The sequence below is a fragment of the Suncus etruscus genome, chromosome 19, assembly GCF_024139225.1.
Source record: "Suncus etruscus isolate mSunEtr1 chromosome 19, mSunEtr1.pri.cur, whole genome shotgun sequence".
Taxonomy (NCBI): domain Eukaryota; kingdom Metazoa; phylum Chordata; class Mammalia; order Eulipotyphla; family Soricidae; genus Suncus; species Suncus etruscus.
This window is the reverse complement of record NC_064866.1, coordinates 27,090,620-27,105,192: the sequence shown is the minus strand read 5'-3', so window position 1 is coordinate 27,105,192 and position 14,573 is coordinate 27,090,620. Positions and strand designations below refer to the sequence as shown.

General features: G+C 41.6%; 1 protein-coding gene and 1 non-coding gene across 2 annotated transcripts in view; one reads left to right on the top strand and one right to left on the bottom strand.

Moving 5' to 3' along the window:
* Positions 1 to 14,573, bottom strand: part of EEIG2 (EEIG family member 2) — an 81,463-nt gene that overhangs the window by 7,411 nt on the left and 59,479 nt on the right. Inside the window, exons 4-6 of the mRNA XM_049765763.1 lie at positions 14,047 to 14,163; positions 6,306 to 6,352; positions 791 to 894 (exon numbers count right to left, since the gene is read on the bottom strand). Coding sequence (XP_049621720.1) covers positions 791 to 894; positions 6,306 to 6,352; positions 14,047 to 14,163 — 268 coding nt within the window. The remainder of the gene's footprint in view (positions 1 to 790; positions 895 to 6,305; positions 6,353 to 14,046; positions 14,164 to 14,573) is intronic.
* On the top strand, positions 13,090 to 13,196 carry LOC125997663 (U6 spliceosomal RNA). The gene has a single exon (XR_007491702.1). It is a non-coding gene; the product is annotated as a U6 spliceosomal RNA (small nuclear RNA).

Here is a 14,573-nt window from a genome sequence, read left to right as displayed (position 1 = left end):
TTACTACAGGTAGCATTTTTTTTTTCCTCCAACTGACTTTACATCCTTTCCTTTTGTTAATAGGTTCAGGTGTGGCCTGGAGCACAGCAAGGGCCATTCCATGGTCAGGCCCTCAACCCAGAGGCACCGAACCAAAATTACCACCCCCAGCATCAGCAGGCTGGGTGAATGAGCGCATGTGGTGATTTTGCTGTACACCAGCATGGGAAATGCTGATGAGGAAAGTGACTCGAGGAAAGACAGCAATGCTTGTGTGCTGAGTGATGGTACTTGCTGGGCATGTCCAAGGGGCAACACTCCTGCAGTCCCCCTGGTGCAGGGAGTGGATGCACACAAAGGTGGGGTATGTCCTTGTAAGTAGTAGTGACTCATCTACGAAGAGAATTAATCACTTTAGGTCTAGCAATATCTGGGCTTAACCCAAATGTGCCTAATTTAAAATCTGCCAACACTGGGGGCCGGAGAGATAGCACAGTGGTAGGGCGTTTTCCTTGTATGCAGCCAACCCAGGACGAACCTGGGTTCGATTCCCAGCATCCCATATGGTCCCCTGAGCCTGCCAGGAGCGATTTCTGAGAGCAGAGCCAGGAATAATATCCCTAAGCACCGCTGGGTGTGGCCCCCCCAAAAAATAAATAACTAAAATCTGCTAACTACTGTCTCATCTCAAGTCCTAACCTCTAGAATCTTATGCCTTTGAGGAACTCTGGTGGTATCTTTGAGAATATCAGGTAGAACTAAGTTTCACTAATAATAGTAAGGAAAAGCAGCAGAAGCTACAAATTCCTACCTCCAATTCCAAGATGGATCTTGAGAGTCTCCCCACCTTTTCTGTCTTCTTCCAGAGATTCCGACTCCCCAGCAATAGGCAGGGACATGGATGTTGAAGGAGGCCTGTGAAGGAACATTTCTGAGGATCAGAACTTGATCATGTAAGTTGAGAGTGAATCGGATGTCTGAAACACTGGTAAGGGACTGGGAATGCTACCTCTCTGAGCATGAAAGGCAATCAAATCCAACAAACATCTCAAATAAACCAACAAGAATAGAATAAAATTCACACAAGGGAGCAGGGAACTCTTATACACAAAATGTGAAACAGGAGAGAGAACCATCCTCCAGGCAGGAGAGGGCGAGGGCTCTATTCACAGTCCAGACTGTTCTTGGAGGGGGCTTCATATGCTCACTCGACTCAGACCAGACAAGGAGGCACCACCAAGCCTCAAACTGATGCTGGAGGGGTCACCTTAGTAGGCTGTCTTCTTGGCTCTGTGAGCTTGCCAGTTTACCTGCTCCCAAGAAAGTCATAACTACAGATTTCAAAACTACAGATCTTCAGGTCTGTATTCTGGGTAGGGTGCCCTAGGAGTAGGTGATGGGAATACTTCAGGGGATAATTCCAGGCTCTTATCTCTGTACAGAAGCTGTAAAACAGAGAGGACAGGTCTGAGCTCTGTTCACAATGGCCAGGCACCACTAGGGTGGTCTCCGAGAAAACCAGGAGACCACCACATCCTTGGACCTGACATTAAACCATCTGGACTGTTTGGCTAAGTAGTTCTGGGAGTGGCTCTCAGACTCCCTGTTTGGGAGACCTGCCCTGTAAATAAAATAATTGAAAATAAAAATAATTAAAATAAAAACTCTCTGAGTCCACCCAAGACATTTCCCTCCCTCCTCCTCCCCTCTCTTCCTTCCTTCTTTCCTACACCTTCCTTACTTCTCTCACTCCCACTCTCTGTCTCTCTGTCTCTGTCTCTGTCTCTCTCTCTCTCAGCAGTCATCCCTGGTGGGCCTCTGGGGACCATATGTAGTGCTGAGTTCAAAACCTCAGTAGGCCATGAGGAAGGCAAGTGCCCTTTCCATTTTATTACTTGATGCACTTTCTATCCACAATCTCTTCTCTGCCTTAACTAATTACTTTGCTTTCATACCGGTTCCTGGAAAACTGCAAGTCTTTGACTGAGCTCGCCTTTCTTCCTTTATTCATGTTATTGTCCTTATGGTTTTTATGACATTTGCATATAAAGGTGTTGTTCTAGGATTTAAAACACTTCAACAGCCCCTTCAGAAAAAAGCTCAAACTTCTAAGGCTGGCAGCATGAGGCCCTTTGCAGTCTGACCTAGATATCCACACCTCTTCATTACCAAAGGCCATGTATTAAAATCATATAATAGAGCCAGAGCGGTGGCACAAGCGGTAGGGCATTTGCCTTGCACAAGTTAACCTAGGACAGACTGCAGTTCGATCCCCCAAGTTAGGAGCGATTTCTGAGCATATAGCCAGGAGTAGGCCCTGAGCGTCACCAGGTGTGGCCCAAGAAGCAAAATAAATAAATAAATAAACAAACAAACAAACAAATAAATAAATAAATAAGCTACATTCAACAATCTCTGAGAAAAATCAGTAAGTAAAAGGACCACACTAAGAATGGAGTCTTGGGGGCCGGGCGGTGGCGCTAAAGGTAAGGTGCCTGCCTTGCCTGCGCTGGCCTTGGACGGACCGCGGTTCGATCCCCCGGTGTCCCATATGGTCCCCCAAGCCAGGAGCAACTTCTGAGCACATAGCCAGGAGTAACCCCTGAGCGTTACCGGGTGTGGCCCAAAAACCAAAAAAAAAAAAAAAAAAAAAAAAAAAAAAAAAAAAAAAAAGAATGGAGTCTTAATCCCTGAGGATTCATGACTGCCTGTTTAAAGTCTTTTGTGTGTCTGTTCTTTGTTTTTATTTCTCTGGTGACCTGATTACAGTGTCCTCCACATTTTGGATCTGTTTTTCAACCCTTCAGAATACACAGCAAGCAGTTATTTTTTTATTTTTAACATTTGTTTAATGAGGATTTTTTTTAAAACTTTATTTATTGATTGATTGGTTTTGGGGCCACACCCAGCAGTGCTCAGGGGTTACTCCTGGCTTTGCACTCAGAAATCACCCCTGGCGGACTAGGGGGATTATATGGGATGCTGGAATCGAACTGGGTCCCTCCTGGGTCAGCTGTGAGCAAGGCAAACGGCCCTCTTGCTGTGCTCTCTCTTCAGCCCCTAAGGCTTTTTTGTTTTACTTTTTAATTAATATCTTTAAACACCTTGAATACAAACATGATTGTGGTTGGGTTTCAGTCATGAAAGAACACCCCCCCTTCACTATTGCAACATTCCCATCACCAATGTCCCAAATCTCCCTCCTCCCAACCCCACCCCCGCCTGTACTCTAGACAGGCTTTCTACTTCCCTCATTCATTAACATTGTTAGGATAGTTCTCAATGTAGTTATTTCTCTAACAGCACTCACCACTCTTCGTGGTGAGCTTCATGTAGTGAGCTGGAACTTCCAGCCCTCCTCTCTTTTGTCTCTGAAAATTACTGCAAGAATGTCTTTTATTTTTCTTAAAACCCATAAATGAGTGAGACTATTCTGCGTCTATTTCTCTCCCTCTGACTTATTTCACTCAGCATAATAGATTTTTTTTTATTTAAACACCATGGTTACAAAGTTGTTCATATTACAGGGTTTTTTTCCCTAGAAATAAAGTTCATAATTTAGTTAGTTTTTTCAATCACTGTGGCTTACAAAATTGTTATTGTATGGTTTTATACATAAAAATTCGAGTACCACAGCTTCCACCATTGTCCCAGTGTCCCCTTCCCACTTTCACCCTATTCTCCCCTGTAGAGAGCTTCCTATTGGAAACCAGATCTCAGTAATTATTTCTTTCCATGTTTCTTTATATCCTGCATATGAGACTGTAAAATCACCCCATGTGCCATATCTCCAACCCCAGGTGAACAAGTGTAAAGCAGAGTTGCTACACGAAATAATCCAGACCAGGCTGAGGGTGAAACACATGTATTCTGGCAATCTTCTACCTCATATCAAGAGCCAGTTGCCTGAAAAACAGTCGTTTTTATTGAGCACAGACCCCACTCCCAGTTGGGGAGTAAGGACAGAGTAAGGGCAGATATTCCAGGCTATCCTGAGCCAGTTCTGCCTAGGTTTACATTAAGACAATCTATTTGGGGGTAAAACCAAACATATACAAAGAAACCAGGGATGATCTTTGCTTTGGATAAAATAAAGTGTAATCTAACTTCACTCAGCCTGATATGATTCTACTCCATCTACATAGTGGCAAATTGTATGATTTTATCTTATATCTAAGTGTGTTCCATAGTGTACATGCACCCTAGTTTCTTTATCTAGTCACCTGTTCTGGACATTTGGCCAGTTTCCAGATTTTAGTTACTGTAAATAGTGCTGCAGTGAACACAGAGATGAAGATGTCTTTTCTGTGTAAAGTTTTTGGGCCTGTGGTATATGGTTGGGTGAGATGGAAGCTCAATTCCTACTTCATTTTGAGAGGTGTTCATATTGTTTCCCAAAAAGGCCAAATCAGTTGACATTCTAACCAGCAATAATGAGAATCCCTTTCCTCCCACTTCCTATTCTCCTTTCGATGTCTCCCTCTCACTCTTCTCCTATTTATCTAGTCTGATTCACAGCCACCTACAATATCTTCAGAAACTTTTTTTTTTCTGTTGTTTTTGGGCCACACCTACTAGTTCTCCGGGCTTACTCCTGGCTTTGTGCACATTGTAGTGACATTCCTGTACTTCCCTCCCCCAAATTCTACGGGAACAGCTCTAACTACTTACTTATGGGACTAGAAAGCTAGAACAATGGGTAGGGGGTTTGTCTTGCACACAGCTGACTGGGTTCAAACTCCAGTATCTTATATGGTCTCCTGAGCATTACCAGAAGTAATTCTCGAGCACACACACCCCCATAAAACCAAAAACAACTGCTGATTTAATATACCTGGCTTGGGTGATAACAAGGATCTCAAACTTTATCTGTCTAGCACCCAGACTTCCAACTTGCTACCTCTCACTTCAATAAATGGGACTGTTACTACCATAATAGAAACATCACAGTCCTACTTACTTTAGCTCCAAACTGTAGTTTGCAGAAATTAGTTCTCTTTCATTGCTCCCACAGACTATTTCCTTTCTATCTAGTAGCCATAAGTCAGATAAATAAACTCATTTATTTCATATCCTTTAACAGGCTCCTCCCTAATGGTAGTTGCCATCATGGATCATTGCTGTGATGACCTATGAGGATCTAGGTGGTGGAGGTGCACCCTTGGCTACAGGCTTTCTGGGGGTTGCCCTCTTGCAGTGAGCAGATTTTTAATCTTACTCCATTATTAAGCATCTTACAAGACTATTGTCTTATCTCCCATTACTCTCCCTCTTATTCACTCTTTTCTAGATGTCGTAGTCTCCTGGAAGTTATTCCAATGTACCAAGCATGTTCCTCTTTCAAAGCCTTTGTCCTTGTTCCTTCTACCTCAAATGCTCTTTCCCCAAATATCTGAATGGCCTGCTTCCCACCTTCTTCAGATATTTACTCAAATAATATCTTAAAATAGCAACACGTCTGCCCTTATCCTGTGTTACTTCTCACTCCAACCTGCATCCATCTTCAAAGCAGAGCCTGTTGGTATGTTTCTAGTTTTCACCTTAGAACACAATCTTGAAGGTATAAGAGACCCAGATACAGTTTATTTATTTATTCTTCATTGCCGTTTTCTGGTATTAAGAATAGAACCAAGCATGCAGGAGATCACTTAGTAGGTATATTTTGGAGAAATAAAAAAAATCCACAAAAGTTTATCTATTTTTTAGTTTAGGATCAGGAGCATAGCTCAGGGGGTAAGAGTGCATGATTTGCATGTATAAATCCTGGGTTCAGTTTCTTACACAATGAAAATTATTTTGGGGGTATAATTTTATCCAGAACCTGATATGACAGAAGATCCATAGCTCGAATTGGAGCATTCTTTGACAGGCTCAAGAGATCATATATGGTGCTAAGAACTGAACCCAGGTGCTTATCTTAAGCAACACACTATTTCATTGGCCCACACAGCTGAAGTAATTTCAAGGTGGTGGTTTCCATCCACTAGTCCAAAGGCTCAAGTCAGTAGGAGAAAAATTTACTGCTGCTTACTTAACACAGTATATACTTGGATCATATTGTGACTCCAACATGTTTTTCCCATACAAGCAAGAAATTTCTATGGCTTGGCCTCAGTCCACACACAGATGAAGATTTAGTGTGGAGAGGTCACTTAGTATTACATAGGTTAGAATAATTACATAGGTTAGAATAATTTCTAAGCCTCTTAGACATTATTCCCTCACTAGTATTAGTATACAAAAGGCCACATAAGATATTAATGTACATATTAAAATAAGTTACTGCTGTACTTCAGATGAATGATTCACATTAAGCATTAACTTACGTTTTAAAACATGGATCACCAGACATCAGCTGCATACTGATCAAAACCTAAACATTAGAAAAAGAAATAGCAGGATTATAGAAGATCTCAGAGAAGCAGCTAGTTTACAAATCTATGCATCTGTAATGCAGCATTTTGTCCAGATTTTATAACTAGAAAATGTATTAAAAATGACTGTTGGGGGCCGGTGAGGTGGCGCTAGAGGTAAGGTGTTTGCCTTGCAAGTGCTAGCCAAGGAAAGGACCACGGTTCGATCCCCCCCGCATCCCATATGGTCCCCCCAAGCCAGGAGCAATTTCTGAGCACGTAGCCAGGAGTAACCCCTGAGCATCAAAAGAGTGTGGCCCGAAAAACCAAAAAAAAAAAAAATGACTGTTGGGGCCGGAGAGATAGCATGGAGATAAGGCGTTTGCCTTGCATGCAGAATGATAGTGGTTCGAATCCCTGCATCCCATATAGTCCCCTGAGCCTGCCACGAGCGATTTCTGAGCGTAGAGCCAGGAGGAAACCCTGAGTGTTACCGGGTGTGACCCAAAAACCAAAAAAAAAAAAATGTTGAGAGGCAGAGAGATAGTAAAGAAATGAGGGTGCATACTTTGCATGTGGCTTACCTGGGTTTGATTTCCAACACTGCATAATAATGATTTGAGAATATATTATGTGCCAAGAATTTATAATTATATACATCATTTCATTGAATCTTAAAACTTCTAATAGAAGTCAACTCTTCATTCTGAGCCTAGGAGCCTTATGATCTCAAAATTAGGTAGATAATAAAGGGGAGAGAAAAGATCTGAATCCAATTGTGTGCTACATAAAGATAAAGATACTCTCTGAGAAGTAAAGTTTTGTCATATGTTTACTCCTGGCAGGCTCAGAGGACTATATGAGATGCCAGAGATCAAACCTGGGTCAGCCATATGCAAGGCAAATGCCCTGCCTGCTGTGCTATTGCTCTGGCCCTAAGACTAGAATTCTTTCCCTCCCCTACCCTACCCTCCCCTTCCCTACCCTTCCCTTCTTACTTTCCTTTCCTTCCCTTTTTCCTTTCCTTTCCTTTTTCCTTTCCTTTCCTTTTTCCTTTCCTTTTTTCTTTCCTTTCCTTTTTCCTTTCCTTTCCTTTCCTTTCCTTTCCTTTCCTTTCCTTTCCTTTCCTTTCCTTTCCTTTCCTTTCCTTTCCTTTCCTTTCCTTTCCTTTCCTTTCCTTTCCTTTCCTTTCCTTTCCTTTCCTTTCCTTTCTTCTTTTCTTTTCTTTCTTTCTTTTTTTTTTTGTTTTTGTGTCACATCTGGCAGTGCTCAGGGATTACTCCTGACTCCATGCTCAGAAATCGCTCCTGACAGGCACAGGGGACCATATGGGATGCCGGGATTTGAACCAATAACCTTCTGCATGAAAGGCAAACGCTTTACCTCCATGCTATCTCTCCGGCCTCCCAAGACTAGAATTTTGTTTTGTTTTGTTTTGTTTTCAGGCCACACCCGTTAGATGCTCAGGGGTTACTCCTGGCTAAGCGCTCAGAAATTGCCCCTGGCTTGGGGGGACCATATGGGATGCCGGGGGAACCGCGGTCCTTCCCTGGCTAGCGCTTGCAAGGCAGACACCTTACCTCTAGCGCCACCTCACCGGCCCCCAAGACTAGAATTTCTCAACTGGGTCTAAAGGCACGCCACTCTGGGCCCTTAGGATATTTCATTGGACCACTGGTGAAACTATAAGTGAGGGACTACTGTAAGCATGTGTAGTTTCAGCCACCTGTCTCAAGTAATTTCTGCAAAAAAGTTACTGCTGCTTAACTGACAGTGGTTTCTTTTTTTCTTTTTTAATAATTTGTACTGAGACCAATATAAATAACAGGTCTTTCACAGTTATATTTAAGGTATATAGTGACAGTGAATTAGGGCAATTCCCACTACCAGTGTTGACCTCCCTCTACCATTGTTCGTAGGATGCATCCCATACCTCCACCCTTAGCCCCTGGACTGCTAGCGTAACATGTCCTTTTTCTGTATAGCATGTTGTAGTTTGGGTTTCTTGATTCTACTGTCATTGACTTTGGGTTGGGTATTTAGATCTGATCATTTTTTATTTCCACGCAATGCTCATGAGACCACTTTACTCCTGGTTCCATCCACTTTTTACCCCTCAATTTAGAGGAAGACATAGAAATATGAGGCAGAACAAGACAATTCATGTTCTATGGTTCTGTTAAATAAAAAGAAAAATGGGTGGGAGCCCCTGTCTACAGCTATAAATATAAAAAGAAGAAATAAAGAGAAAGTAAAAGAAAAAGGGGGGGGCTGATGTGGCAAGGTTGTGGGTTTTTTGTTTTTGTTTTTGTTTTTGTTTTTGCATAGGCACAGTAAGTATTGGGGAAATTAGAAAGGAAATTCTCTTGGCCTAGAGAGATACAGGGTGTATACATACTGACATAAGAGTGACTAGAGGCTTCTGACATGTTAGTTGTCAAACCCTAAGGTCTTTCTTTACGGTGCCAGGAAACTTTCTGCTCAGTTGTGGTTGTCAAAGTCAGTCTTCTGTAATAAGAGATCTTGGTTTTTGCACAGATCCTAGGACCAAATCTAGGATAGATTCTTTATGGTCCCAGGAAAAGTTCTGCTCAGTGATAGTTATTATAGTCAGTCTTCTGTAATTAGTGATCTTGGTTTTTGCACAGATCGTAGGATGGAGTGCCTTCTGATTTCATCTCACTGTTAGGTGGTGAGTTAGGGCAATCTTCCCATAGATCAAGTTGTTGCAGTTTCCTCATCATCAGGGTGTCATATGAACCTAACCTGGTGCAAGTTGGTGCCGGAGTAGTATTAGGGACTCCCCCGGGGGGAGTTTGATTCCTGGTGCTGGTGCAGAAAACTGTGCCAATTCTAAAGTTGGGATCTGGGGTTTGGGTTTGGATGGTTATTGTTCGATCACATGAGGAACTGACAGTGGTTTTCAACCACTAATCAGAGCTTTGGAACTGCAGACAGAAAAACCTGAAAACCAGTGATATAGCTCATAGGGACCAATATTGTGCATGTTGTCCATTGTTGATCAGTGAGCAATAACTATACTAAGGTTCAAGGTCTCAATGAAAGAGATGTAAACACATCTATGAGACCATCTACTGATATATCTGCATGCTTTCCACCAAATAGCTGACATGTATTTTTTTTTTATTACAGGGCCATCTATAGCAATGTTTAAGGGATAGATGTATCTCTGGCAGAGTTTGGGGGCCATCAGGATTATACTCAAAAGTCCTAGGACATACTATGCTGGGGATCATATTTAGGGCCCTGAACATGCCAAGCATATGCTCTAACTGGTCTGTCTAACAGGTATTCCCATATAATTTAATTTCTATCTCTTGATGAAATATTTATTTTTTAATGCTAAACTCATTAATTGTAGAGCAGCTTCTACCTGCTAGTCTGGTTTCTTTATCACCTCTTTTTCCTTTCATACAACTCTACAATTTAGCTTCAAACAGCATCACAGAAGAGTATTTAATACTCTTAGCTACTCTATATTACTGGGATAATATAGAGAAAGCAAGGACCAGAGCAATAATATAGTGGGTAAGGGTGCTTGCATTGCATGTGGCCAACTTGGGTTTGATCCCTGACACTCCTTATGGCCCCCAAGCACCACCAGGATTTAATTCCTGACGGCCAAGTCAGGAACTGGCAAAGTTAGTTTCTGGGAAGCCCTAGCTTGAGGACATTTCCAGATATGTGACTGCTGGGAACCATTTTCAGACTGCTTAAGACCATATCACAGGCTGAAGCTGTGCTCCGGATTTTATCCCTGGCCCCCAGACTATTTCACAAGACTTAAAGGGGACATGTATATCTCCTTCTAATATTTCATTAGATGTATTTCTCTAATAGGTATTGTCTATCTTCTCATTATTGTCTATCTTCTCATGCAGTGGCAGTTTCCCCCATTCCTTTTTTTGAATCTACTTAGTAGGAAATTCTAGTAGATAAGTTTCTTTAGTGTTCTGAGTTCATAGTAGATCTAGGTTATTGAGATTATTTAGCTTGTAATTTTTTTGTTTGTTTTTGGGTCACACCGGCAGCACACAGGGGTTACTCCTGGCTCTACGCTCAGAAATCGGCCCTGGCAGGCACGGGGGACCATTTGTATGCCAGGATTTGAACCACCGTCCTTCGGCATGGAAGGCAAACACCTTACCTCCATGCTATCTCGCCGGCCCCTAGCTTGTAATTTTTACCCCCATATACACAAGTAGTATCATGTGGCATTGTTCCACATTAAAATGGGGGAAATCTTACATGTGCAAACAAGTTCTTATTTAACAGAGATAGAAGAACATATGTTTGTTTGTTTTGGTTTGTTTTTTTTTTGGGTCATACTCAGCGGCGCTCAGAAATCACTCCTGGCAGGCTCAAGAACCATATGGGATGCTGGGATTCGAACCGCCTTCTGTCCTAAATCAGCTGCGTGCAAGGCAAATGCTCTACCACTATGCTGTCTTTCCAGCCTCCAGGCACACATATATTTTATATTGCAGTGGGGCCTTACACCCTTAACACTTGCCATAGTGACTTGACTTAGGCTTCAGAAGATCGAACATTAGCCATTCACCGCTGAACCTTGGATCCCATTTATGGAACCAGGTGGTTTTCTACACCAGCACCAGGAATTAAGACATAACAGAGGAGGTCCTACTGCTGCCCTGGTATCAACTTGCTCCAGAGTGGGTTCATATGGTACCTTGATAACTTGGTAACAGCAACAGCCTGCTTTCAGGGCAGGGTTCTTTGCATTGCCACCTATGGTCAGATGAAACCAGAAGATGCTCCGTGTCATCTTGGCTTTGACATAGGATCTGTACAAAAATCAGATATCTAACTATAAAAACCTGACTGCAACACCGTGATTGTGAAGAGCTTTTACTAGGACCACAGAAAAAGTTTTTGGGGTTAGACACGTAATATGCTTGGAGCCTGTAGTTGGTCTTATGCCAGGATTCTTCATGGGTAATGTCTCCCTGTTTTTAGGCCAGAAGTTTTTCCCTTTCTTTCCCCCCCTCATATTTTGCTGTGCCTATGCAAACAAACAAAACCCTGTCAAATACACCTCTTTTTACTTGAATTTTTAAAATCTCTTATTATTTATTTATTTATTTATTTATTTATTTATTTATTTATTTATTTATTTATTTATTTATTTATTTATTTTTGGTTTTTGGGTCACACCCGGCAGTGCTCAGGGGTTACTTCTGGCTCTATGCTCAGAAATCGCTGCTGGCAGGCTCAGGGGACCATATGGGATGCTGGAATTCAAACCACCAACCTTCTGCATGAAAGGCAAACGCCTTACCTCCATGCTATCTCTCCAGTCCCAATCTCTTATCTCTTAAATTGGGGATTCTGCTTTTCTCATAGAACCTTGGGACACAGATTACTTTATTTTGCCACAATATTCCCGCATTTTTCTATAGTACTAAGAATTAAGGATCAAAGAAAAGACCAATTGGTCTTGGATGCATTGGCAGGGAAATAAATGACAGAACTAAATTTCCAAGCCAAAGTCAACAATAATAGAATCTATGCATCTAAACTTAAACAATCTAAAATTAAAGGGGCCTGTTATACTGGCAGGCCAGGGGGGAAAGAGTGGTGGTATAGGATGCACTCTGGGGCCATTGGTGGAGGGAGGTTAACACTGGTGGTGGGAAGGGCCCTGAATCTTTCTTTATATATCTAAAATTCAACTATGAAGGATTCTGTTGATCACAATTATTTCAATAAAAAAAATTAAAATAAAAGAATTACTCCTGATGGTGCCTGAGGGGCCACATGGAATGCTGGAGATTGAACCAAATTGGTCTCATGCAAGGCAAGTGACCTAACCTTTGTACTATCATTCCAGTCTCTGGATAAAGATAATTTAATCTTTCTTGTTCATTTGTTTTGGGTCACATCCGGCAACACACAAGGGTTACTCCTGGCTCTACACTCAGAAATCACTCCTGGAAGGTTCGGGGGACCATATGGGATGCTGGGATTTGAACCACCGTTCTTCTGCATGCAAAGCAAACACCCTACCTTCATACTATCTCTCCAGACCCAGATCATTTAATCTTTAATCAGAATTATTTTTTAATTTAAGCTAGATTTCTCCCTTTGCATTAAATATTATGAAGTAACACAACTAATATGTAGTGGAAGGTTTATTCCATGAGTTTTACAGGGCATGAGGCATTTTTCAAGTATTTCCTTACCTGTCCTCATGTCATACTCCCACTGGCTCTATGAAGTGAACATTCTTTTTGGTGAATAAAGCACATGCCCTGGGTACTTAGGAAGCACAGAAAGGGGTCTGCTGTGAGTCCCACTTCATTCTCCTGTCACTTCACTAGTTCTTAAAAAAACTAGCATCTTCTTTTTTTTTTTTTTTTTTTTTTTGGTTTTTGGGCCACACCCGGTGACGCTCAGGGGTTACTCCTGGCTATGCGCTCAGAAGTCGCTCCTGGCTTGGGGGACCATATGGGACGCTGGGGGATCGAACCGCGGTCCGTCCTAGGCTAGCGCAGGCAAGGCAGGCACCTTACCTCCAGCGCCACCGCCCGGCCCCAAACTAGCATCTTCTATATGCCCCTCACAGTTGCTCTGGCCATCACTTTCAGGAAGCCAGATGTATTTCCAGATGTTCATTGTCAAGCTCCTAATTCCTACTTTGCTGCAGTGGTGTGTCTTTCTCCTGAATGTTCACAGTACCAGAGACAAATGCTTTAGGATTAAGAAAGCAAACACTGTGCTCGCTTCGGCAACACATATACTAAAATTGGAATGATACAGAGAAGATTAGCGTGGCCCCTGCGCAAGGATGACATGCAAATTCGTGAAGCATTCCATATTTTTAAGAAGAAGCAGCAAAAAATAATTATTTTTTGGTTTTGTTATTGTTGTTGTTGATTTTTTTCATTTTTTTGTGCTCTGTTTTGTTTTTATTTTTTTGACTGTGATTATTGTGTGGTGGTTGTCTTTAGTGCTGTGATGCTTTTTGGATTTTTTATTTGATTTTTTTTTTTTGTATTGTTGTTGTGTTTCTCTTCCTTTTTCCCTTTCTTCTCTCAAATTGATATTTATAACCTCTAGAAGGACTCTGCCCATATTTTGCTTGTTTGATTTTTGCCTAATTAATTTTTTTCTTTTCTTCAAACAGAACCACATAACTTGAACCATCATGTTCTGCCTCACAAATTGAGGGGGAAATAATAGAGGGTACCAAGACCAAACAGTTGTATGATCTCTAAGTAGTCATTAAAAATGTTTGGGCTTAAATACCAATTCCAAAGCCAATGACAACAGAATCGATACCCAATCTACAACAAGCTAGACAAAAAGGGGAACCACTTATTCTGGCAGCCCAGTGGGGGGGGGGTAATAAAGGAGGATATGGGATGCATGCTGGGAACGGGATTGGGGAGAGGACAACTTTGGTGGTGGGAATTCCTCTGATTCAATGTCAATATGTACCTAAAATATTATTGTGAAATATATGTAATCCACTTTGGTCAAAATAAAAATTATTATTATAAAAAAAAGAAAGCAAACACTGGTTGCTTTTTGTGCCTCTGTAATATGGATATTTTTTCCCTCCCAGGTGATGAGAAGTTCAGTGGTACGGTCAGCCTATGATCACCAGACTGAATCCCAGCTTGCCCTTTCTATGCTTATTTAAAGGTTGAGAAACTCGAAATGTGCTTACTTTAAGAATGGAATTATCCTGTCTTGTATTTTTGGTATCATAGCCTTCCAGTAAACAGCGACGAGTGGTGTTTCTTGATCCAGCGAACTCTGCCAGGTTTAGATCAGCAAAGCCCAGCTATGAAATGAAAGAAAATTATATTAATAGTGTCTGTAAGACTTCTCATATTCTCCTTAAAATAAATCTCATTCAACCCTTGCTCTTGACAAATCTCACAATTCAGTCATCTCCAGTTTTTTAGTCCTTATAACATGTTCTATTATTTGCTTCATATGTGATTTTAAATTACATTGCTTCACTTGAAAATATATTACTCCTTTCTCTTTTTTTGGTTTTGTTTTGTTTTATTTTTGGATCACATCCAGCCTTGCTCAGGGATTGCTCCTAGCTCTGTGCTCAGGATCTCTCCTGGCTGAGCTCAGAGAACCACATAAGGTGCTGGGATTTGAACTCAGGTGCTGCAAGTAAGGCAAAGGACCTATTCACTGGCCCTACTCTCTGGTCTTCTCCTTTCTTTGTTCTTCCAA